Genomic DNA, 11,991 nt, shown 5'->3' on the forward strand with positions numbered 1-11,991 from the left:
AGGCGGCTTGACATTATTTGCTCTGCGATTCATCCGAGTGTCCGCTTTCAGGGACAAATGGACACAGCACAGCAGAAACATCAGAACAAACTGCCTGATGTCATTTAAGTACATTAGATGTCCTCAAAGATGCCATTGTCCAGCCTCTGTCAACGGTCATTTTGTTTATTCTTTGCAGGAGAGTATCTGTCTTTAAAGATGTAATTTGTAGACTAAAACACAGGCCTTTCAGAAGCAATAAAGACTGGCATTGAAACAAGACAGGATCTAGGAACTTTGAGGTAACACAGAAAGACACAAAGATAGATAGAGCACGAAGGTGAAAGAAGGTTTACCAACTAGCAGCAGGCTGACAATACTCCAAAGCTCATAGGCCATTCAGCTGCAGTCAGCCAGAGATATTTTTTGTGTAATCTGACCCAGCGGCCTACATAGAGAGTTCTGGGCACTACCAGCATGGCGGGGCAGCGTCAAATCCCCAGGCCCCCTTTTTTTTTTTAGCCTACCTTATACTCCCACAGCCTGCAAACGACCCCCTCCACACAGATTCACATGGCGGCTGAGTATGTGTGGGGTGGGGCTGAATCTGAGGACTGTTTTGAAGTAAAACTCAATCTAGATCTGCGTGTTGGACTGTAAGAACACCAACAAACAATGGACAGGAAACTGAATCTGAACCGAGCTGAGACTTTCTCCTTCGTCAACCCCTGGATCAGATATTTTCTCTTCTTCTTCAGCTTCTTATTTTGGGTGAGTAGAGATTTGCACTGTTTAATGATTTTTCTTCCAGTGGTACAGGCCAGTGCTGACAAAAACACAGCTGTTATGCTGTCCTGGGACACCAAATATTCCTAATATTCCTGAGCATACAAATCACCACCTATCAGGGAGTTATAGCTTTCTGAAAGTTCAGATCTGCTAGGAAAGGAAGCAAAACTAAAAAAGTGATAAAGAAAAAAGCTTATAAATAATAAATAAGGCAATATAATTCATATAGTATCCACTACTGCATACAGCAGGGGCACCCGGCCTCCCCACTGCTACCTATTTTAAATTTACAACAGTTATATATGGACACCTACACTGCCCATGTATCACTGTAGTGAATGTTGAGTGGTGCATTCTTATCAAAACAGTTCAGTTCTGACTCATACTGAAGTATAAAACACCAAGTGCAAGTGTGATGGTTTCTATATATTTTCTGTCAGGGACTGTTACTTAAAAGCCGCTGTTGAATGGAGTGTTGGCTGCTGTCATTGCTGCACAAATTTGGAGTTCTATATTATATACAACTTTGATTCCCTAACATTAAAACCCTTACTCCAGGGGGTACTTCTGCTGTTACCAAGGGGAAGCCGAGGCCTATGTGGAAAGATTGTGCAGTAGCTAAAGTAACTTGAGAACAATAAAAAAATTAGGATTTGACGAAAAAAGGAAATAAATAAATAAAAAAAAATCCTTATTTAGAGTCAGCTGTAATACCTGAGCAATGTGCTACCGTTGGGAGTTCATGAATCATGAATGCAGTCGTAGTTGCTAGGTGGTAGTTGGCTAAAGGTAATGGACAAATGGTTACAATACTTAGCTAAAGGTAATAGACATATGGGTAATATTTGGCTAAAGGTAATGGATAAATGGTTAAAATACATAGGTACAGGTAATGGATATATGGTTAATGCTTGGTTAAAGGTAATTGATAAATGCTAATACTTAGCTTAGCTACTATAAATACTTTATACTTAGTTATAGGTAATAGATAAATGGTTAAAATACCTAGCTACAGGTAATGGATAAATGGCTAATACTTAGCTTAGCTACTATAAATACTAGACTAAGCTACAGGTAATGGATAAACGGCTAATACTTAGCTACTAACAGTTCAAATGCATAGTATAAAGTTATGTTTAAATTATTGATATTCAAAGCTAAAAGTAACCGATAAATGGTTAAACTAGATGGCTAAGAATACTCAATAAGCGCAGGCTCAAATTATACAAGCTCCACTGCTGGTTGTTAGTGTAACTAAGAAGCCAGGAGATTTGTACTGTTAGAGAAAGAGATACATAGGTATAGGAGATACTTCGAAGCAGCCATTAAATCATCCATCAGGCTCTTTTTTTCTCATCAGCTGTTACTTTCACACACACATAAGCACACTCGCACACACGGAGTTAAGACTCTCTCTGAGTCTCTTGCTTTTCTACCACATTACTACTTTGAGCACACAGATCACATCTATAGCGCTATCAAGTTCATACATCTTCATCATATCCCTGTTCATCCAATCCTACACAAACACAGCAAGGTGGCAAATACTGTACCGCACTCTGGCTGGGTTTAGAGCCAATCAGCAATAACTGCAGCCCCAGCAGCCACACAGCCCGGCCTGTGTTGACTTTGTTTATCAGACACGGGCTCAGAAGTGAACACTGCAGCCCTAATCCATCAGGCCTTTGTCCCCACGTCCCCACGGCTCAGTTCAGCTGGCTTTCACCTCCGCACACAATCTGTTGGGAGAAGCCTGATTCATCCCTTTGAAAAGCCTGAGAACAGAGCTGGAATACATTCACTGTGTGTGCGCCTCCTGTTGTAAATGCACACTGCCACCCATATTCACATAAGCACACACAGTGGTAAACTGACAAATGGAGCTGCAGGTGCAAACACTCCTACACAACAGACCAAAAAAAAAAAAAAAAAAAGGCCAAAATGTGCTTTCAAAAATCTTAAAAACATTGCAGTTCCAAATAAATGTGCATCATCGATGTCCTTGTGTTTTGTCAGTGATTTTCTTGTCAAGGCAGATTATTGATTGTGAGAGCGATAAAACATTCCATTTCAAAGTAACAATTTACTTCTCCAGAGCACAGATTGGACGTGAAGGCTCCCGAAAAAAAATTATATTAATTATACCTATTGTAGAGCAAATTATGCCATGGACCACGGATTCTCATGACCTCTAGAGATCTGATACAAGCTTTTCAGACAGAGACGAAACAAATCCATGTTTATACAGGCCGAACAAAAGGCATTCTGTACACACACAGGCTCACATAGACACACACACACTATTTACAATCAGGAAAATATCTGTGAATCTGGAGGCTGGAAATGAAAGCCAAGCCATGCAGATTGTTATTCAAGGTGAGAGAAACAATGAAGGAAAAGAGGGAAATTAGTGTTGACAATGCAATCAACAGGAAGCTCTAATTCCACCTATTTTCCAGCCTCTTCACTGTTTCATTGTGCAGCTTCTGTTAAAGTGAACTTACATCCTCAGCAGCTTTACAACACACCCTCACGCAATACCATTACTTACAGTACACACATGGCCGTCTGTGCCTGGATGTTGTCATCTCATTATTCTCAGTATTCTTCCCTTCATCCATGGCACAGTGTGGGCTGCTGACGTCCCTTTTGTGTTCAATATTTTACTCTGTACTTGGAGCTTTTTTTTTTAGAAAACCAACAGCGCAGGTCTCAGACAGATCAACACTCTCACACAGCTCCTCTCTCACACACACACACACACACCACCTCTTGCTTCTCTCTTCCTTTCTGTCTCTGCCGCTCTAGGTCATCGCACTGAAAGAAAAAAATAATTATCTGTAGTCTACAATTGTGAAAATACAAAACACTGCTCAGTAAAGCTTGAGTGGAGAGGCTAATAATCTTGATGTTCTAATCAAGGTCAAGTTGTATTCAACATTGACATTCATACAGATGAGACTCTCATGTAAAAACTGAAGTAGGTTTGGTGAGGTTCTCCTTTAACATTGCAGTTCGTCAGAAAAATGAACGCCCTCCAAATTCAGATGATTAAAGCTGAGATCCATATGTTGTTTTTGTTGTTGTTGTTATGTTTTTCCTGCTGACATCCATCTGTTTGTTTATCGCAAACACACAAACTGGCGATGTTGCCATGGCTACGGGGGCTCTGCTTACTCAGCATCTGAGAAAATGCTCATCATTTCGATCTGATCGCACCTGTCCTGGTTGACTGTGCAAATACAGTCAGTTCAGAAACAGAGCCAGAAGCAACACATTTTCCACAGAACAAGTTTTTCCAGAATAAATCCAATAGGATTGCACATTAATAAGTTAGATATAATTAAGTTGGATGTGGTCGCACAGGTGTTCTTATGGATCCCAGATTCCTACCCAAACTTTTAAAGAATACACCTCGTTTGATGCCAATCCTTAGACCTCAGAGCCAGAGGAGGGTTAGTTTAGGTTAGAATAAAAACAACACAGGGGGAAAAACCTGTGTTTAAAAAAAGCAAGCTTTAACTTATTGTTGAAACACTTTTATCACGGGGTAAACAACAGTCTAACTAACAGTCTTCCGCCTTGCTTGGAATTCTCCAAGAAGAAATTGGACAATCAGATGTGAAGAAACCATTTGAGGAAAAACAAGTCATATGCTGTGCTATTTCAGTCAAGTCTTGATGTGGCTAAATCTCTGAAAAAAATTAATTCTCTCTTTTCCCCAGGTTTTCTCCTTGTTGATTGTTGCAATCGGGGTGTATGCTAAAGTCCAGAAAGCTACAGGTATATGCATAACACTATTTTTACACATTCCGGTACATACAAAGAAACTTTTCCACAGATCTGAAGCTCTACAGAAACTATCTATTATCCTGTGTTACCACTATGGAGGGTGGATTTTTTCTTTATTTTTTCTTTTTTGGTTTGTTTAATCATTACGTGTCCATTCAGCTGCAGCTTTGTGTTCCCAGTGACACTTGGCCTTTTGTATTTGTTCACCTGTTAAGCTACCCCTTCAGGCAATAACATGTCATGTTTAGTAGGTTGGTGAGCTTTAGCTTTATCCTTAGTTCACCTCTGTTATTATTTTCACATTTATTTTGGTAATATACAATAGGCGGACAACAAAAAGGATTAATTTGGGCTCATCCCACTGATAAGGCCTCTACATCCTGTATAATCCACAACATATCATTGATATTTTAAGGGAATGAAAGCAGCCAGTGTAGGAGGGGAGGATGCAAAAACAGGAAAACAGGGTAAGGGAAGAAATGAATTTAAATAAAGGTTAGAAAAGAGAGTAGAAATAAAAATAAATGCAGGGAGGAAAGGAAGTAAAGGCAGGAATACAGGACGATGGACATTTAATCAGGCTGTTATGTTCCTGTCTTTCTGCCAGACACAGTGCGGGACACGTTCCTGATCGACCCAGCTGTCATCCTAATTGTGGTGGGGGTGGTCATGTTCTTCATTACTTTCTGTGGCTGCATCGGAGCCCTCCGAGAGAACATTCGCCTCCTCAAGACAGTAATAGAAATAATAGGCACATTACTAACACTGGTGCTGTGTTTTGGTAGCTGAAGTTACATTTAATCCATAGCCAAGTCTTACATTTCGTGTGTAACAACAAATCTGATCATCAGTTACGATTCTGTGTTAGTCAGACTGTGTTTTTTCATGTGTCTTTTCTGTCTGTAGTTCTCCTTCAGCCTGACACTGGTCTTCCTGACCCAGCTGGCCATAGCAATTCTGGGCTTCTTCTACTCCGATCAGGTATCTGCCTCTTCACTGACAATTCTGTGCACTAGCTTAGATATTTTATAATATAAAGTCACTATAAGGTCACATTTTGTCTCAGTTCTCTTCCACAAGTGACACCATCGACCTCTAATGCACGGGCTCCACTGATTTTGCGTATTCTTTCCCTGCTTTTGGACAGTCTGTACATTTTAAACTACAGTGTATAATACTTCATGAGGCATGGCATCTGAACCCACAGATGGGCTCATTGAGCACACAGGGGGAATGTCTTGTCAATGTGTGAGCCACACTGCATACACAGAAAAAAAAGTGTCTGTGTTGTTGTCTATACTCCCTGCTGTTAAGTGGCAGCAGAACAGGAGAAGTGCAGACACAGGTGAAGAGACAGGTATGAAGTTAAAAGGTTTTCATCGCAGTGCATGGAGGAAAGATGGATTGCAGGTTAGGTGGAAGCTTGACCTGGGAGCTGTGAGCCAGAAAGTAAGGCTGGGCAGGGGCAGTTAGGGGCTGTGGGAGCAGGTCCAGAATGAGATCCAAGGGGATTGAGTTGAGCAGGGATCCAGGGAGGAGCAGCAGGGCGGAGGCAGAACAGAAGGCATGACCAGACGAGGTGGGGGAGACAGATCAGGCATGACCGTGAGAGGAATGGAGAAAAGGATGGATCCTCAGAGGACAAAAGCCAAGAACTAGATGTAAAAAATAGCAAGTGGTAAATTATGGGCTGAAGTATAGCAAACGCTAACTGGCCACAGACTCTACAGATCTGGCAGGGTGGTGGCGGCAGAGCTGGGTATTTGTAGAAGTCTTGATTACATGATAGGATGCAGCTGGTGGGGCTCTGCTCTGACTCTAGCACACCTGTCTCCACTCACACAATCATACACACACACACACACACACACACACACACACAGAAAAGAGAGGGGGAGAACCACTTCTCTCTCAACAGGTTAGGGAACCACTGAAGTGGAAGGCGTGGCAGACAATGTCCCAGGAGCAGATGTAACACCCCCAAATGTATGTCTCAGGTTTATTTTGTTGACTGCCAGAAATGAGAGGAAACCATCCTAATTCTTTCAAGGATGTGCTGACATAAAGTGACTTGACTCTAAAATACTTAATTCTAGTTCTTCACAACTTGGGTCATTCCTATTTGTAATAACAACAGTGTACTTAAAGACCGAGCAAGAAACACAAAGTGTCAGATGATTGGACTGTTTTTTTTAACAATCCTCCAGGTTAGCTAGACGTCGTTGGTGGAGAAAATGAAGGCAAATGATAAAATTATTACCCATACTATCCATTGTTAACATCTGGTAGAGTTTACACACCAACCTCCTGGTTCAACTTTCTATGACCTACTGTAATTGCACATTGTTTTCTTCTGATATTAGGGATTTTTAAACTTTTGGGTGTCCACATTTTTGGGTTTACCTCCAAAGAAAAACAGTTTATATGATGATTTTGAAAGTACTGAATTTATTTGGTAGGTATTACGACCATAGTTGGACAAATCTATGATAATAACACTCAAGTAGCGAGAAGCCAGTCGTGACTCAACATTTTCTTTTCTATTTAATACAAAGCAGTGACCTTCAGGTTGCATGTATTTTACTCTGTCTCTGTCTCAGCGTAACTCCAAGCAGTTTTTCCCCTGTTTACAGCGGTACAGTTACAGAATAATACCATAGCTGAAAAATAAATCAATAAATAAAATTGCAAATGGTGGAGAGACACCAACTGAAATGATACTGAGAAATACTGTGAAAGAAACCAAAAAGGTAAATATTTAGATAGACTTTTGTTGGTCTTTAGTAAAATTTGCAGCTAATTTGTAAACTATAGAGATAAGTATACATGCTTATCATTTAAACACATTCCAAATGCCTCAAGAAGTACAGTTATACAGAATGTAAGTTCAGAGAGAAAGCACAAAGAATAAATATTTGTGTGAAGCACTTTTTTACCCATTTCAAAACTATTAATCATTTTGTACACACTTATGGGGGTTCTGATCCCTATGTTAAGATACCACTGATTAGAAGTGGCTGGGTCTGAATGAGAACAGATAACCCAGTCAACGGCTGCATAAATGTATACTGGTATATATCTGCATGCCTCTGTATCTGTTTGAGCCCCTAGTTACTGATTTAGAGGCTGAGGGGGATGGTAAGGATCCTTCCTCTAGCATCCATTTATCTCCTACAGTAACATCCCATTAGGGTTCCATCGAGAATAAAAACACAGCAGCCAATGGTGGCAACATTCCCTGACATTGGTGTCTCGTGGCGAGGTGTCTGGTGCCTGATGATACCTCTCCTCTCCCTTGTGTTCTCTGTCAGAGCTCGGACTGCCTGCTGCTAAACAGAGCAGTTTAACAACCCTCCCAGCATCCTTCCTCGCTAAATGATTCAAATGCTTCGGCACTTCAAAGTGGAACCAAATGTTCCATTTCAACAGATCCCTTGAAGGAGACTTTGCTGCTAATGACATGGGGAGGTGTGATGGGGGGGCTCTGAGGCCCAAGAGCGTACTGTACCACAGAAACACAGAAACAGAGGGAGGGACGGGGCGAGGGCAGGGGGAACGCTATAAAAATCCAAACAAAATTTAGTAAAACTACTTCAGGATAAAAAATTTGGGCTTTTTTGATACAGCTCATAGTATTTATCAACATAACCTGTTCTTACACAGGCTGTAATACGAACAATTCAGAAAGCCTTCAGCAAACTGCTAACAGAAGTTCATTTCAAGCTTAATAAAATTTTAAAGTTCAGCAGCTTATTAGCATACAGTGCTCCTATTAGCATATATTACATCTGAACTCAGTCTGTATAACCATGGCCCTCCCTGTTTTCATAATTTTTTAAGGATTGAGATTTGCATTAAATACTTTATAAAAATTTCTATTTATATGTGAGAATAGAGAATCTAAATATTAACAAAGCAAGGCCTCATAATACTCTGAAAAGGAATATAATACAATGAACAATGAACGCTAACAGAATTAAGTAGCACATTGTTTTAATGTCTGAATCAACCATTTAGTCTGGAATACTCATTACAAATTATTCAATCAAATCAATGTATTTCATTTATATTTCATATGGCTTTTGTTTATTCAGCTCGAGTGGAGTTGACGAAAATTACCACATTATAATAACAAATGGGAAAGTTCAAGCAATTATATAACACAGCTGAAATACTGGAAAACCTGCGCATGTGCTCAAGGGTTGGTGGTTTAATCATTCGTTATTCTGCAGTCCTGCAGTCATCATATCACAGCAGGAGTTCCTGCTCCTCTGCTGTCTTGTTGAGATACATCACGTGTGACACTCACACAATGGAAACAGCTTTATATGAGCAACAACATCTATTATTATTTATACTCATTTTAATATGGACAGATAACATGAGAATAGAATATTCAATTTGCACTTTGCAATTCTCCATAGATGCAGCCCAAGTAATTAACTGAGCCACAAAACCTGAGAGGTTTCACCATGTCACTGAGCACCTTAGCAGCCTGGTTATAAATTTCACCTCTGGCCATTTAAATGAAGTTATTAGAACTTGGCACTTTTAATTTCTTTAAAAAAGTTGATATTAAATGTTTTATTCACTGAATTAACATTGCCATGTTCTTTGTCCTAGACTCGGGATGCTTTGGGAAAGTTTGTGAAGAAAGCTATTGTGCACTATAGGGATGACCTGGATCTGCAGAACCTGATGGATTATATCCAGAAAGAGGTGCTCTGGCCAATTTCACTTAGCTAGAGTGGATGTGCTTGTGTCTGTTGGTATCCAAATCACAAAAGTCTTCAAATTGATCACAGCTAGTGGTTTATTGAATATGTCTGGGGACTAAACCAAGAAACCACAGCTAATGACTACAGAGCTGTTATGTCTTATGTTTGTTATTCTGGCCTTGGTAAGGGTTTTCCACATGAGAGGCTACATGTAAACATACAGTTCCTGCACTCTGCAAGAGTCTTCATGTGATATTCCTTTTCCATCTGCACACATTGGCAAACTTGCAAGCCTGGGTTTTCCCATGGGAGAAGCCCAGACTGGTAGGATGTACAACGCAATGCAAGACCATGTTTCTAAATATATACCTGTGCTGTGCTCTCCTCTCTCTCTCTCTCTCTTTATCTTCCCATCACTCAGTTCAAGTGTTGTGGGTGGAACAACTACACAGACTGGTCTTGGAACCTGTACTTTAATTGTACGCATACGAACCCCAGCTCCGAGCGCTGTTCTGTACCTTACTCCTGCTGCACTCCTGTTCCCGGAGAGGTGTGTTCTTTTTTATAAAAATGCATAACGCAACAAACTACTACAATTGCTTCATGTGAAAAATACTAACTGTAAAGCAACTTAAACTTCAAAGAAGGCTCTATCAGGTTGAATGCCAGTTAGCTGCATTTCTTAGCTACTATAAAAAGAGGTTTGAGTATGATGTGAAGCAGAACATTCAAAGTGCTCTGTGCAAAAATCTGTAGATGTATCAGTCAGCAAGGACACAAAGTGTCATTGATGTAAAATATCTGAAATCAGGCCCAGCCAATACTATCCAGCTACAAAACTGTGATGTCAGTAATTTCATCGCAGTTCAAGATCCAGAACTTAAGTCTAAAACTTGAGTTTAACCTGCATCACCTACAGGCAATGTATGTTACCAAATTTCTGAATAACATGGGTGACATGCTTCACTCATGCAATGAAAGACGACTGCAAATCTACACTGATCAGCCACAATGTTAAAACAGGTGAAGTGAATAACATTGACTATCTTGTTACAATGACATTTTATGTTTTTATACCTTACTATATTATGATTTTATTTTACGTTTTTATGCTTTACTATACTATGACGTTTTTTGATATTTTTATGCCTTACTATTCTATAACGTTTTATGCCTTACAATACTGTGACGTTTTTTGATATTTTTATGCCTTAAAATAGTATGATATTTATTGATGTTTTCATGGCTTACTTTACTATGACGTTTTTAGTCTTTTTTATTCCTTAGTATAGTATGACATTTTTTTGATATTTTATGCCTTACTATAGTATAACTTTATGCCTTACAATACTATGACATTTTTTGATATTTTCATGCCTCACAATGCGATGACGTTTTATGCTTTGCTATACTATGACATTTTATGCAGTACTATACTATGGTGTTTTTAGTCCTTTTTATGACTTAAAATAACATGACATTTTTTGAGATTTTCATGCCTTACTATGACATTTTATGCCTTAGTATACTATGACGTTTTTTGCTTTTTTGTACCTTACTATGACATGACATTTTTTGTTATTTTTATGCCTTAGTATACTATGATGTTTTTTAATATTTTTAGGCCTTACTAATATATGACATCATTTAAACCTTTTATGCCTTACTATTAGTAAGGCATAAAATTATAGTTTTTTTATATTTTTATGCCTTAGTATACTATGACGTTTTATGCCTTACTATACTATGACGTCTTTATACATTTTTATGTCTTATAATCACATGACATTTTTCGATATTTTTATGCCTTAGTAAACTATGATGTTTTATGCCTTATTATGAAATGATGTCTTTTGCCATTTTTATGCCTTAGTATACTATGATGTTTCATGCCTTACAATACTATGACGTTTTTTTATATTTTCATGCCTTAAAATCACATGACATTTTTTGATATTTTTATGCCTTAGTATACTATGACGTTTTATGCCTTATTATGACATGACGTCTTTTGCCATTTTTATGCCTTAGTATACTATAATGTTTCATGCCTTATATTACTATGACGTTTTATTATATTTTCATGCCTTTACATAACATGATATTTTTTTATGTTTTTATGCCTTACTATACTATGACGTTTCATGCCTTACTATAGAATGATGTTTTTTTATATTTTTATGCTTTAAAATAGTATGACATTTTTTGATGTGTTTATGCCTTAGTATATTATGACGTTTTATGCCTTATTATGACATGAAGTCTTTTGCCATTTTTATGCCTTAGTATACTATGATGTTTTATGCCTTACTATACTATGATGATTTTTTTTATATTTTTATGCTATAAAATAGTATGACATTTTTTGATGTTTTTATGCCTTAGTATACTATGACATTTTATGCCTTATTATGACATGACATCTTTTGCCATTTTTANACTATACTATGACGTTTTTTTACATTTTTATGCTTTAAAAAAGTATGACATTTTTCGACGTTTTTATGCCTTAGTATACTATGACGTTTTATGCCTTATTATGACATGACGTCTTTTGCCATTTTTATGCCTTAGTACACTATGATGTTTCATGCTTTACAATACTATGACGTTTTTTTATATTTTTATACCTTAAAATCACGTGACATTTTTCGATGTTTTTATGCCTTAGTATACTATGACGTTTTTCAACATTTTTATGCCTTAATATAAT

The 11,991-nt window shown here is 38.2% G+C and overlaps 1 protein-coding gene across 1 annotated transcript; it reads left to right on the top strand.

The window, feature by feature from the left end:
• Positions 1-654: 654 nt before the first annotated feature.
• Positions 655-9,828, top strand: LOC111225170 (tetraspanin-33-like; the record flags this gene model as incomplete). The annotated part of the gene is made up of 6 exons (XM_022749862.1): positions 655-750; positions 4,494-4,551; positions 5,168-5,295; positions 5,467-5,541; positions 9,184-9,279; positions 9,700-9,828. Coding segments are annotated over exons 1-6 (582 nt in total), but the record flags the coding sequence as incomplete, so codon positions are not given.
• Positions 9,829-11,991: the final 2,163 nt, after the last annotated feature.

The sequence above is a fragment of the Seriola dumerili genome, unplaced genomic scaffold (genome assembly GCF_002260705.1).
Source record: "Seriola dumerili isolate Sdu_G_001 unplaced genomic scaffold, Sdu_1.0 BDQW01000147.1, whole genome shotgun sequence".
In the NCBI taxonomy this organism is placed as follows: Eukaryota; Metazoa; Chordata; class Actinopteri; order Carangiformes; family Carangidae; genus Seriola; species Seriola dumerili.